Source organism: Petromyzon marinus, chromosome 59 (assembly GCF_048934315.1).
Source record: "Petromyzon marinus isolate PM22_M1 ecotype Great Lakes invasive population chromosome 59, UKy_Petmar_22M1.pri1.0, whole genome shotgun sequence".
Taxonomy (NCBI): domain Eukaryota; kingdom Metazoa; phylum Chordata; class Hyperoartia; order Petromyzontiformes; family Petromyzontidae; genus Petromyzon; species Petromyzon marinus.
Window position 1 is genome coordinate 17,829,821 of NC_133725.1, and position 14,163 is coordinate 17,843,983.

The window sequence follows — 14,163 nt, forward strand, 5'->3', positions numbered from 1 at the left end:
GTCTTCTTGGCGCCACGGTCCCGAGCCCCCTAAAAGTTCCTCATGGAGCAAATCAACGGGTGGGCCATTGCCTTGTCAGGGCTCATTCATTGCTCCGGATCCCACCTGAAAATGCCAGGCGCAGATCCCCACATCATTAAAGCCACGGGTGCATTTATCCCAGATATAAACAATTGCAAACTATTTGACTTTTTTTTTTTTACTTTAACCAGGCAAGGCCCACTGAGCTATACAGCTCTCTTTCAGAAGCGGCCACACAATTACAGCTCAACAAATTGGCTTATTACGTGGACATTAGTAGCCAAATACTCTAAACATGTGCTAATAAATGTGGAGGGAAAACCCGGAGGATCCGGAGAAAAATACACGCGACCACGGGGAGATAGCATACAAACTCCAAATACAAAGGTGTCAGGGTAAGGATTTAATACACGACCTCCTGTATACCCTACAAAATAGTTAACATCTCGCCACCGTGGCGCCCAATTCTGATCACATGACATAGCAAAACGAACGTCGCGGTGCATAGCAATAATTCAATTGGGCAATTACTGAGCGTTCATAAACGTGAGGGGATACAGGAGTACCCAGAGAAAACCCACTCGTGCAAGGGGGCAACCCTCTATCCCATGCAGACAGAGATGGTGCTTATCCCACTTGCTGTACTGCCTTCTCCTGGCCAGCCAGGATATGCCACCTCAACACCCACTACACCATGAACTTTGTGAACCGAGTTTAAATTTCTGGCCACGGCGAACATCAGTGGCTATCTCCCTCTTCCTCTCTCGTCCCTGCTATTATCTCCCTCTTCTTCCCGCGTCCCTCCCACTATCTACCTCTCCAATCCGTCCCACCATCTCCCTCTTCCTCCCTCGTCCCTCCCACCATCTCCCACTTCCTCCCCAGTACCTTCCACTATCTCCCTCTTCCTCCCACTTGGCTCTACTATCTCCCTCTTCTCCCGTCCCTCGCACTATCTCCCTTTTCTTCCCCCATCCTTCCCACTATCTCCCTCTGCATCTCCAATCCCTCGCACTCTCTCCCTCTTCCTTCCCACTATCACCTTCTTACTCTAACCGATCTGCCTAATCCTCCTAAATAACTCCCACTATCTCCCTCTACTTCCCCAGTCGCTCCAACTATCTCCCTCTTCATTCCCCTTTCCTGCCACTATCTCCCTCTTCCGCCCCCTTCCCTCCCACCATCTCCCTCTTCCTCTCCCGTCCCCCCCGCTATCTCCTTCTTTCTCTCACATCCCTCCCACCTCCTTCCTCCCCCGTCCCTCCCACTATCTTCTCATCCTCCCCCATCCATCCCACGATCTTCCTCATCCTCTCCCGTACCTTCCGCACCTTCCTTATTTAACACCATCAGGTTCACAGACTCGCCCTCGCTTCTCCCAGTCAAATAGCCTAGCTTAGACACAACCCCCACCATGTTACACTGACGGCATCGACCGAGACAGCCAACAACTATCCGGCCGCCCAATTATCTAGTGAAGACGGCAGCGACCAAGTCGGCAAAGACGACAGTGCCGACGAGACGACTCCACTTCCCAGAACGTGCAACCACGAGCTCTCGCTCTCCGCTGCTTTTATCCTACTCGGCCGCGCCTCCCTTCTCCAACCCACGAGCGGGTTCCAGTGTCTTCCAGGGAGGGTCTCTGTGATCCTTGCCCCAGTGCCTCCGCCCTGCTGACAAACCCGCATGAGGCTCACTGGCGTGTGTACTCCCCGTCCACCGCAGTTGCCGCTGCTGGACAACAACTATTACTCTACAGTTGTACTGCCCCTCTGTACCGTGCCCCCGAGCCATCAACACGGACTCACAGCATCAACACAGACTCACATGATCAACACAGACTCACAGCATCAACAGCCTCACACGATCAACAGACTCACAGCATCAATACGGACTCACACCATCAACACGGAAACAGGGTCAGTGAGCAAGATGGCGGATGAGTGCATACATGATGTGAGTGGTGGTGAGTTCAAGTTAAGCACCCAGTTTTAAATCTCATTTACTCCCACCATCACCACCACCACCACCCTACATACAACAGTCGGAAGTAAATGCCTACACACCCTACATACAATCGTCAGTAGTAGTGGGGAGAAGAGGGCATCAGTGGGGGCGAGGCATGAAGCGTTGAGAAGCCCTCAGATACTCCATAAAACCCCGAGTTTCATGGAGTATAATTTTCAGCATTACAGTTCCATTTTTTTTACGTTAACAAATGTCTCGCCATATATTACACCGTATAGGTAACTAGATTGGGCGAGGGATGGTCTTTTTTGTTGAACAATCAATAAAGCTACGGTGTTGTACTGTGCCCGTATCCGTGTACGGTACTGTGCACTAAAGGAAGAAAAATGGAGCGGCTGAACCTCACTGCCTCCTTACCGGAGGCTGTAAACATCAAGTGACCTGAAAACTGCGATGGGACGTGAAAGACAACATGGAGAGACAAGAGGGCGCCACGTGTGTTCTTCCATGGCAGCAGCAGCATCATCGCAGGCAATGAGGTTCAAATGGGCACAGGAACTTTGAGGTGGACCCACGAGTGTTTGAGCCACAGCGGCGTGCAATCGGCGACCTCTATACGCTTGGCGCAATCCGCACCGTCATTTCACGGAGCCCTTGTCCACTCGACGAGTGCGACGACGCCGTCCCACCGTCATTCGGCGCCTCGTGGTGACATCACAACAGCAAAGCGACAGGCGTTGTTTATTCATTTCTTGAGGCAATTCGAGGGCCCGGTTACATCGCGTTGTGATACACGCACACACCGTCAACATATACTACACCGGTTATAAAAAAAAAAGCAGGGGATAGAAAGGTGGGGGAGCGGACCCGACCACAGGTATTGTTTAAAAGACGTCAAGCGGACCGGGGGTTTTAAATGCAAGTCCATGCGGACACCAACATCCGAACGATTGTACCAATAAATCCTGAACCTTCTGGAAGATTTCAGCTCCCGCTGGTTTGGATCAGGGTGATGTTGGGGCAAATTCCATTAATTGGGAAAGGTGGCAATCTTGTGGGAATGTCCTCGCCAGAGAAGAAACTTGTCGCTTCCATGTTTTATTTTCATCCGACGTCCCATTAGCGAGATCCAGAGCGTGACGGACTCATATGGAGTCGGCCTCCTGTAATTTTTCTGGTCTCATTCTCACCACAGGTGAAGGCAGAGCCACACATCAACGTGCCAATGGGGCCACGGTTGAAGTGGTGGGGCCACGGTTGAAGTGGCGGTGGCCACGGGTCATGTGGCCTCTATGTATTTTCCATGTTGAAGGCCGATTGCCCCAAACATTGCCCGTCATATGCAGTGTCACTGAATAACGTGTGAAACATACTGTAGCATATACAAAATTGTATTTTCTTCATACATTAAATACAATAAACACAATAAACATGAAATGCGTATAGGACATTTATAACTCTCTCAATGACCAAACTTGTATTTTATGAACACACTTATACGAGCAAAATATGACAAAAGTGTTCCAGATTTCAGTTTCAATTGAGACTGAAATCCGGAATCATTACCCCCTACTGACAGACTAATAATACCCGCTCGCAGGCCAAGTGCTGATTCACCTTGGGGCCTCGCCTGGTATAGAGGTCGTGGGTTAAATCCCGACGCCTGTATATCTGGAGTTTGCATGTTCTCCCCGTGACCGCGTGGATTTTTCTCTGGGTCCTTCGGTTTTTCCCTCCACATTTAGAAACATGCGTTTAAAAGTATTTGGCTGCTATATATTTCTGCGTGACAAGCCACTTTATAGCGCTTTCATTTGTGGCCCGGTCGTTCCTGAAAGAGAGCTATACAGCTGAGTGGGCCTTACCTGGTAAAATAAAAAGAGATAAGTTTTGTTAGTTTATTTTGTGCCACAGGGGGACAGCTACAGGGGGGGGGGGTGCCCATTAAAATGGTCGAGATGAGATGCAACTTAAGGCGCTTGTGACTTCCCAAAAATATTATTTATGGCAGGTTTTCACATCTAAACATCCCGGGTGGCATTGAAGCCAAGAGCTCCCACCCTAGGTGAGTAGCTACGAGAGCGGTGCTGTGCACGGCGACACGCCACTTTCTCCATCTGCCTGACTTGGTATTTTCTTTTTTGTTACTTAAATAAATGTTAATGTTTCGTTTTGTGTACGCGTGTATGTACACCGTTTGGGGAGCGGTGGTGCAGCAGTTAGCGCACTACGAACTCAGCCATCTGAGTACGTGGTGTGGGGTGTGTATAACATCGCAAAACTGGGGAGGACAAAGGCAGCCAGACGTGGGGCTGGCCACACAACCACTTCTGTGCCATGCCGGCCATCATAGGTGCTACCCGTTAACAGCACTTGCCCCAGCAATCTGTTAACGGCGATACGGAGTACCTTTGTCTTTTTGTGCAATTGTGTGCTTCTGTGTGCGACGCATGCGACGATGTGCATGTTTGTGTTTGATAAATGTACATCCGCAATGTGTGTGTGACGCGTATGATGCACGTGTGTGACGACGGTTGGAACAGCGATTCACGCACTGCCCTATCCACGCGGCGACCTCTCCTCAACGTCTCGAGCCTCGGCGGAGAGCGCCGCGAGGTTCGACTCCAACTCCGGCTTTCCAGGGACAAACCCCCCCCCCCCAATGCCCCTCCCCCCAGGCCCATGGGGGGGGGGGGAAGTCGCTCCCCTCCCTCACTCCACGCTCAGGAACTTCCTCTTCTTCGCCGTGTTCATGTACGGTCGCCAAGGCCACTCCACCTCGGCGGTGGCCGCGTTGTCCAGCGTGCCCAGTTTAATCTCATAGACTGCGCGACACACAAAAGCAAAGATCCCCCCCATGCAGCCTTTAACAGACGGCGTGGGAAAAGCGCTGTTCGTGTGTTAGCATGTAGGAAAGCCAGCACGGCACACCAAGGGGTGGGTGTGGGTGGCCAGCATTACGTCCGATCATCTTTGAATTTACACATCGCATCCGGGGTGGGGGAATGCGAGTCGGGTCACGGTACAGCGAATGCGACCAGAGCAGCGACCCCACCGACTCAAGTTCCGATCCGCTCTACAAGTCACCCGCGGGCCACCTAGCCCGAGGCTAGACTCTTACATTCAGCCCATCATCCTCTCAGGGGTCGATAAAATTTACAACTACTTCGTAGGGAAGTCCACAAGGAATGTGGAATTTCCACCGCCTCTGCAGGGGTGTAAAGTGGAGACGAGTAACAATGTGTCAGGCAGACTTACGCTCCATCTCGAATCACGGTCCCACCTCCTTCAACTCGATGTCCTTGCCGTCGCGCTTGTAGACGTTGTGCCTGTTGGAGGGGGGAAGGGGGGCACAGAAGTCACGGGAGGGGTCGCGGCAAGTCACACGGACGGCGCTGGACTCTCATTACGTGTCCTCGCAGACGTTTGCCAGTTAAGAGGCCAGCGGCCACCCTGTTTAAAACTGCGGATGCATTAGCAAATGAACAACATTACGCGCCTTCAGCTTCAGAGATGGCGTTAAATAAAAACTCTGTGCTGTTGCTCGAAAACTAAAGTAAAACGAAACTATTTTTATTTTACCACTGAGCTATGTAGCTCTTTTTCACATAAAAATGTATAGCAGCAAAATACTCGAAATTCAAGTTTCTAAATGTGTAGGGAAAAACCCGGAGGACCCGGAGAAAAATCAAAGTGACCAGGAGGAGAACATGCAAACTCCGAATATACAGGCGGACACACAGCACCTGGCCCAAAAGTCTGCTCACTCTTTCCCATTCCGAGACATCTGCAAGTTGCTGGGTGGTAGGTGTCACGTTCACCGCTGAATCTCGGTACGCGCGAGCGGCTCGGCGTTAATTTTATTTATAGAGGCGTAGCGCTGCTGTTTTTAAAAGGCGTTGCCCTCACCGCAGAGAACCGTAGTGACACGACCGGCACTCTATGGAACATAACTGTGCCACACGCCCTCCCGCATAGTCTTATGGGAGCAAAAGGTATGTCTTCAGGTCAGAAGACGTACTTGAGTTTTTCTTACGGTTCCGTTTCGACGACGTATATGTACATCATGGAAATGAGAAAGGGTTATAGCCTATACGAGGGATCTTTGTGCTTTGGGGATGGGGGAGGAAGATGTGGGTGAGACTGGCACGGTGCCCGCACGCACCCTCTTTCCGAGTCGCGACGTGAAGTTGTGCATCACGAGGTGTTGGAATGCCTCGGACATCATGTCCACGTCCGGATGTCGTGCCGCATCACCACGCTCGAGAGTGTCAAGTACACCGTGGCATCGTACCACGTGTCACATGAACAGCATGCCGGAAAGTTAGACACACCACAGGTGTCACACAGACTGTACTGGAGAGTTAAACAGACTGCCCTTCCATCTGCGGCATCATACCACATCACACCACATACACAGTTAAAACACCACAATTCCATGTCTGCAGCGTCATACTACACACCGCACATCGTACGCACAGCTAAATACACCTCCATCCCCGTCTGTTGCACCGCATCACACACGTCACACCATGCATCACACCGGGGAGCGGGAGCGGAGTGGCTATCTCATTACACTACAAATCCGGTGACCTGACTTCGATTTCCGGTGTGTCCAAGCATCGACAGTGGGGAGACAAAAGGGGCCAGATGCGGTAATGACCACACCACCCACCCCGCCGTGTGCCCTGCCGGCCTTCGTAGGTCGCTCGACAAACAGCATTTGCCCTGACAGCCTGTTAAAGGCTACACGGGGGAGCTTTGTCGACTGCGGTGCGTGCGCGTGCCTGGCATACCGCGGTGCTCATGCAGGACGATGAAGTCGTTGACGGCGTTGGCGCAGCACGCCCACACCAGCGCCTGCAGCTTGTGGCCTCCGTGGTTCATCGGCTGAGCGTTCGGCAGGATCAGCTTCATCTCCTGCGGTGGTGGTGGGAGGGTGGTGGTGGTGTGGTAACATGACAGCAAGCGGTCACACGCCGAATCCGCTCTTCCCACCGGCGTCCGTCCCGGCCACGCTGCTTTCGCCCCCCCCACTTCCCCGCCCCCCCACTGTATCCGACTCGGGTTGTGTTGTTTGTTTTTTCCATTGCGGAAGCCGAGCCGAGCCGTGCCGGTATACGGGGTCGCCAAACCCCGTGTTGGCACAACTGGGATGCACCATTGGAAAAACTTTACTATTTTTATTTTACCAGGTAAGGCCCACTGAGCTATGCAGCTCTTTTCCAGAAGCGACCTGGCCACAAATCATAGCTCAACTAAGTGGCTTATCGCCATGTGGAAATTTATAGCAGCCAAATACTCTTAAACGGACGTTGATTCTAAATGCGGAGGGAAAAACCGGAGGACCTGGAGAGAAATCCACGCGACTCCTCGGAAAGAGGCACGCAACTCCAAATATACAGCAGGCATCAGGGTCAGGATTGAACCTGCGACCTCCTGGATACCAGGTGAGGGAGTTAACATCTCGCCACAGTGGCGCCCCCAATGGTACATCTTTCCGTGACCACCGACCGTGCGTAGTGCTACAGTAGATACATTTTCGATGAATGGAAGGGATCGGTCATCGCGAAAAGGCGGACTGAATCGCGAGGAATGAAGTTGACAAAAGCTGCATGCACCAAACCAAAGTGTCCAACGCTCCACCACTTACGACCCCCCCCCCCCCACACAGCCTCCACCTTTCATCAACAACCAGATTTCTTCTGGTTAACTCAACGGATGCGAGTTGTCTCACACTGCACAAGCCCGATGATTGGTCGACACGACTCGTGTGAGGTGCAAGGAACTGATTCTAAAGCCGATAGAGAACACGTGTGTGTGTGCGGTAATTTAGCAGTTAGCATGCTGCCCCACAAACCTAGTGACCCGAGGTTTATTTCCGTTCATGGCCAACACCAGTGGCGATTATCTGAACTGGTCCTGGGCCTCCCCTAGATCAACTCAGCCTCAAACGAGTACCTAGTGCGGTGTTTAAACATCATTACCAGAGAGATAAAGGTGGCCAGTTGTGGTGCTAGCCACCTACACCCTCGCAAACAGCACCTGTCCCAAAAACCTGTTAAGGCTATATGGGGGACCTCTGTCTTTGCGCGCTTGTACACATGCAATACACGAGGACCCACATTCCTCGTGTGACCCCAAACCCTGTAGCCCCTGTGACCCCGTGCCCGCACCTTGATGAACTGCTTGAGGAGGGAGCTGGGGTCGCGTGAGGTCGTCGCCATGATGTGTGGGTCCTTCACGCCGGCTCAGCGGTACTCGTCATCCATGTGGCTGCTCACTCCTACTGACACGGGGGGGGGGTGGATAGAAAGAGGTGGTAGATGGGGCAGGGGGGACGGAGAGGGTAAGTTATCATTTGCCATACTTCACCGTGCAGGTGAGTGAAGGTGTGTGTGTGGGTGGATGGATGGAAGGAGCGACCAGGAATGGTTGAGAATATCACTCTGCAGTGATCGCGTTGATTTTGTGTAGCGAGCTGAGCAATAATGAGACCTGGATGAGTCCCAATTGCAAGAGTGGGTGGGTGATATGGCAGGTGAGTGGGTAAATTGAGTAAAATGATGAGTGAGTGAATGAGTGCGTCAGTGCATGTTAAACCTCTTTGTTACAGCACGTAGCCAACCGTGGTAATCGGAAGTGTGACAAACTAACCACAAAAAGTAGTTCTCAAGAAATGAGTTTGTCAATCTAGACGATGATTTAAAAGTGCAAAGCTCCAGTGGCTTCCTAATATTGTAAGGAAGACCGCTCCAGAAGGAAGACTGCTCCAGAAGCACACGTTATGTGGTGACCACGGCCTTCATTCGACATTCCACAAAAATTTACGCCAGCCATCACACACACACACGGCCGACTCTTTTTCCACGTTCACGCCACGGGATTTTTCAAAGTCCACTTGGGAAGCAATCGCCGTGCAGTATTTACGGTCAACGCAACTGCGGCATTAAACCCATTAAACCGGTGGGGGGAGGGGGGTTGAGGGCCCGCCGTTCTCGAACCGCGAACCTCCGCGGCAAAACACGGTGCCACCGCTTGGCAGGAAGGACCGACGGCGAGCCGGGGATGCGCGCCGACTCGGCGTGTCTAGCGGGCGGAGACGCGCGACGCTTATCCCTCTGCCTCGGGAGTCTCTCGGGAAGGAAGAGAGAGAGAGATGCGAGGAGACGTGATGGTGAGGGATGTGAGATCACCCTCCCCTCCCTGGTCGAACTCCACGGCCTTCTGGAGTTCAAGCGCCTCCCACCGCAGGTCCGTAGGCAGCACCAGGTTTTCTTCGGTGACGACGTCAGGGGGACAGGGGGCAGTGGGTGGGGGGCGGGCAGGGGAGAATTAACAAGGAAGAAAAATCATGCGCACGCATGGATTCATTCGGAAACGCTTTCCAACGCGCGGTTGTCTTCTCGCCTGTATTGTCAGACCGTCTTGTCCCATCTTAGTCCGTCTTGCGTGTCTCATTGTCTCTAGATCCGTCTCTAGTCTGTCTTGCGTGTCTCAACGTCTCTAGTCTGTCTCGCTGTCTCTCGTCTGTCTTGTCGTCGCGAGCCCATCTCTAGATCCGTCTCGCCGCCCGTTACCATCGAGCGCCCTCTTGAGCTGCGCCTTCTCCTCTACGAGGACCTTCTTGGCCTCCTGCGCCTTGCGGTAGAGGTACTCGCCGTGCAGTTGCGCCTCCTCAGCTGCACCACCAAACAAAGACAAAGATCCCCCATGTAGCCTTCGACAGGACTGTCGGGTGCAAGTGCTGTTAACGAGCAGCACCTTTGATACACGAAGGGGGGTAGGTGGCCAGCACCACATCCGGCCGCCTTAATTTCCCCAGTGGCGATGTTTACACAACGCACCAGGTACTCATTTGAGGCTGAGTTGACCAAGGGGAGGCCCAGGAACGGAATCGTCAACAGTGTTGGCCGTGAGCGGGAATTGAACTCGGGTCGCTGGGTTAGTAGTGCAGCGTAGTGCTAATCGCGAGACGACCATAAACAACAACCGCCATTCGCCACGAAGTGGTGGAGATGTCACCACGGCGCTTGTGCCAGGCTACGTGCAGGTTAAGGCCACATGAAGCGTCGAACGCCCGCTGGCAGCAGGAGGTCACAGACAGACAGACCCAGGTTGCCATTGGTTGCTTGACTGAGATGACTGGCCGATGCACCACCTGTGCCCCCTACTGTGCTACACTACCGCTCCAACCTACACAAACTCTCTTGGGCTATACTCTTTGGTTCTTTCGGTAAAGTCACATAGGCATAAAATATAAAATAAATTAAATCACGACGTTTCGGGCACAACACAAGCGTCCATCATCAGGTGGGACAAACCACAGCAAGAAACAATTGCCGACGTGGGCAAAAGAGCTGCTGTAAACAAGAGACTATATAGGTAAGAGAAGGGGGGAGGATCAGGGAGGAGAGATAGAGAGGGGGGTATGAGGGGAGTGCTGAAGAGAGCGGGGCTGGGAGTGGGAAGCTTAAGAAATTAGAGATGCAGAAAGTTAAGGCAACACCATAAAGCAGTTAAGGTTTTACCTGGTTAATAACATTCTTCCAATGATTACTCAATTTGTATCCATCTTCTCGGTTGAAGTTATGTCTGTGTTTATATATCTGGATGGCTTGATGAACAAACCTTTGATAGTAGCCCGAAGGTTTGCAGAGCGGCACCACGATACTCCTAGCGACGTCGTTGATTAATGTCTGTAATTAATATCGATGGTGAATCTCTGTAATTAATATCGATGATTCGATTTCACGAGAACAGATTCCACAAGAATCGATTCCACAACTATTTTAGTAAAGCGAAGTACGCGATTCGATTCAAACGTGTTCGTTCCGGTCTCATCAGAATCGGTATTGATTCTGTGCTGGAGGAATCCAATGAGCTATAAAGCTCTTTGATCAAAGATGTGCCAGTAGGGGGCACGGGGTCATAACGTCACAACAAACAATACAAAAACGATAGGAGTGCAAAGGGAATGGTAGCAAACCACTAAAAATAGATGAAATAAACCATATAAGTTCATACTCTTTGGTTCTTTCGGTAAGAAGTCTCGCTCTCCGTTCCACCCACTACAACTGGCGTCAGAAGTAGCCAAATAGTAAGATGAATCGCTATAATGGAGACGCGAAGAAAAACTCGTACCAGGGCTCCAGTGGAAGAGGAGGACGACTCAACACCACTGGGGTTGGCAGCCCCGGAAGGGGGAGGAGAAGCGACGACGGCCGAGCTGCTCACTGCCCGGCCGCCCGGCGGCTCACCACCGTCGGAGAGGGCGCTTCAGGTGGCTCACTCCCGCCTCGCCCAACTCCTGCACGCGGCGGCATCCATCCTCGACGAAATACATCGCGGGTTATAACCACAACAAATATAATCACAATCACTGCGACCATAATCGCCGTAACCACAAATATAATCATAACCACCAGCTACATAACCACAAGTATAAACACTACTGCCACAAATATAACCATAACCACCACAACCATAACAACCAACATAACCACCACAACAACCACAATGATGCTGATACACTCTCACACCATGTGGGTCCCCTTGTCTCCTTGTGTCTCCCTGTGGGTGAGTGGATGGGTTGGCGAGAGAGTCGGTGGGTTGGCAAGAGAGTCGGTGGGTTGGTGAGAGAGTGGGTGGGTGGCAGAGTGAGTGACCGGTGGCAGAGTGAGTGACCGGTGGCAGTGGGTGACCGGTGACTAAGTGGGTGGATGGCAGTGGGTGACCGGTGACCAAGTGGGTGGGTGGCAGTGGGTGACCGGTGACGAAGTGGGTGAGAGAGTGGGTGGCTGAGTGGGTGGCCGCGTGGGTGGCTGAGTGAATTGGTGAGTGGATGAGTGCCAGAGTGGGTGGGTGAATGGCTGAGTGGGTGGGTGAGAATCAGTATGTTTTTGCTGGAGGAATCCGATGAGCTATGAAGCTCTTTTTCATAGATGCCCAGAGAGTGGCTGAGTGGGTGGCTGAGTGAGTGTCGGTGGGTGTGAGTGGGAATGAAATCTAACCTGCACCTCTGCATTGCAAATCCAGCGAGCTAACGCCCTGCGTGTGGTGGGGTAAAGTGTGGGCATGGCCACTTTGCTCCAACACGTCCGGACCAGCGTGGAAGAGTAGACCAAATACCTCTATATAGCGGCCTCTAGTGGATGCCTTTTCCAGCAGCAGGCGATTCGCATCCACAACAAACCCGTCCCTCCAGGGATAAAAACACACGGCAGTCTGGGAGTGCCTCTCATCAGCTATGGCTCAACACGAGGGCCACTCTGGAGCCGGTTTCCACCGTCAGCGCCTCATCAGCAGCAGCAGGGCCGGGCTCTGCTTGAAGCAGCGCCGTGAACTCAGCAGGCGTCTAGGACGTGACGGCTGTGGCCCAGGCGCCTCCTCCTCTGTCTCCCCCCACCACCGCCGCCACTGCTGATGTGTGCACACCGCGCGAGGTTCTCACCTTCAGGCTGAGTCGACGTAGAGGAGGCCCAGCGAGCCGCCGCTTCAGAAGATTTCGCGACCCACTGACGGTGGCCGTGAGCGGGAAACCAAATCAGCCGCTCGCCACCCACAATCCACAGCGCGCGCCGCCTCCACTCGCCCCCTGCCTGACCGGAAGTAGCAGCGGGGGGAGGGGGGTGGGCAATGGGGGCGTGAGGGGGGGGTTGAGGGGGGGGTTGAGGGGGAGCATGGGCGGGGGTTGCCAGGGGGGGCAAGGGGGGTCGCGAGGGGGGGGATGCTTGGGGGGGGGGGTTGTGAAGGGGGAGGGGCAGGGGGGAAAGAGGGAGCATGGGGGAGGAGCTTAGGTGAGGGGGAGGAGCTAATGGCTATTACACCACGCCGCGTCTCGCGCCACGTGCTTCCCCTGGCAGTTTGGCCGTTAGGCGTGGAACCGAGCTGTGGGTGAGTGGTGGCGGCGGTGGTGTGAGTCTTTCTATGTGAGTCTCTGTGTGAGTCTCTCTAAGTGAGTCTGTGTGTGAGTCTCTCTGTGTGAGTCTGTGTACGTGTGTGTGGGTCTGTGTGAGTCTGTGTGTAGCAGTGACCCGGTCTCAAATGAGTACCTGGTGCGATGCGTAAACATCGCCACTGGGGAGACAAAGGCGGTCGGGCGTGGTGCTAACCACCCACCCCTTCGTGTACCGTGCCGGCCTTCATACGTACTGCTGGCTAACAGCACTTGCCGCTACAGCCTGTTAAGGCTCTATGAGGATCGTTGTCTTTGGTGTCCTGTATTAGCAGGAGGAGGAGTGGTGGTGTTAATGTTGGTGGTATTAGTGGTGGTGGTGTTAGTGATGGTGGTGTTAGTGGTGGTGTTTGTGGTGTTAATAATGGTGGTGTTGGTGTTAGTGGTGGTGGTGTTAGTGGTGGTGGTTGTTCGAGGTATTGTTGCTGGTGTTAGTGATGGTGGTGTTGGTGGTATTAGTGGTGGTCGTGTTAGTGATGGTGGTATTATTGGTGGTATTATTGGTGGTAGTGTTAGTGGTGGTGGTGTTAGTGGTGGTGGTGTTGGTGGTGGTGGAGTTGATGTTGGTGGTGGTGTTTTTAGGGTTCGTAGTGTTAGTGGTGGTGTTAGTGCTGGTGTTAGTTGTGGTGTTACTTGAGGGGAGCGGTAGTGTAGCGGTTAACGTGCTGCGCTACAAACCTGGCGACCCGGGTTCGATTTCTGCTCACGGCCAACACCAGTAACGATTATCTGAACCGGTCCTGGGCCTCCCCTAGGTAGACTCAGCCTCAAATGAATACCTGGTGCGATGTGTAAACATCGCCGCTAGGGAGACAAAGGCGGCCAGGCGTGGTGTTAGCCACCCACCCCCTCGTGTGCCATGCCGACCTTTATAGGTGCTCGCTAGCAGAAATTGCCCCTACAGTATATTCAGGCTATACGAGGGATCTGTCTTTGTTAGTGGTGGTGGTGTTAGTAGTGGTGTTAGTGGTGGTGCTAGTGGTGGTGTTTGTCGCGGTGTTGCTGGTGTCCGAACAAAGGAGCGACGCTCACAACAACAACCTTTGACCTGGGCGGCTGAAATGTAGCACGTTGGCACAGTCATCTCAGTCAGTCAACTCTTGGCACCTGGGTCTGACCTGTGACCTGTCAGTGAGCCTTCAGCATTTCACGTGGTCTCAAAGTGCACCTGGCCTGGCATTTGCCGCTACTTAGTGGCAAATGGCGGTCTTTGTTGT

The 14,163-nt window shown here is 53.0% G+C and overlaps 1 protein-coding gene across 5 annotated transcripts; it reads right to left on the reverse strand.

Annotated features, from left to right (window-relative positions):
* Window positions 1-411: 411 nt before the first annotated feature.
* On the reverse strand, window positions 412-12,563 carry LOC142905911 (U3 small nucleolar ribonucleoprotein IMP4-like). 5 transcript variants are annotated; one of them, XM_076053146.1, is made up of 7 exons: window positions 11,134-12,563; window positions 9,570-9,671; window positions 9,001-9,123; window positions 8,166-8,275; window positions 6,155-6,909; window positions 5,248-5,318; window positions 412-4,814 (listed from the first exon to the last, which is right to left on the reverse strand). In XM_076053146.1, exons 4-5 carry the CDS (start codon window positions 8,214-8,216, stop codon window positions 6,736-6,738), a joined length of 225 nt encoding a protein of 74 aa, XP_075909261.1. In that variant the 5' UTR covers window positions 8,217-8,275; window positions 9,001-9,123; window positions 9,570-9,671; window positions 11,134-12,563; the 3' UTR covers window positions 412-4,814; window positions 5,248-5,318; window positions 6,155-6,735. The 5 variants fall into 5 exon arrangements, 4 of the variants coding, with proteins under 4 accessions (XP_075909261.1, XP_075909260.1, XP_075909259.1 ...); XM_076053145.1 differs by having other exon boundaries at window positions 8,994-9,123; XM_076053144.1 differs by lacking the exon at window positions 9,001-9,123 and adding an exon at window positions 9,195-9,266 and having other exon boundaries at window positions 8,166-8,274.
* Window positions 12,564-14,163: the final 1,600 nt, after the last annotated feature.

Bases quoted from the DNA above. Each gene is read 5' to 3' on its own strand.
- LOC142905911 (XM_076053146.1), bottom strand. From the start codon at position 8,216: ATGGCGACGACCTCACGCGACCCCAGCTCCCTCCTCAAGCAGTTCATC. The intron at 6,910-8,165 runs GTGCGGGCACGG...CCACCACCGCAG, and splicing joins TCCTCAAGCAGTTCATCAAG to GAGATGAAGCTGATCCTGCC.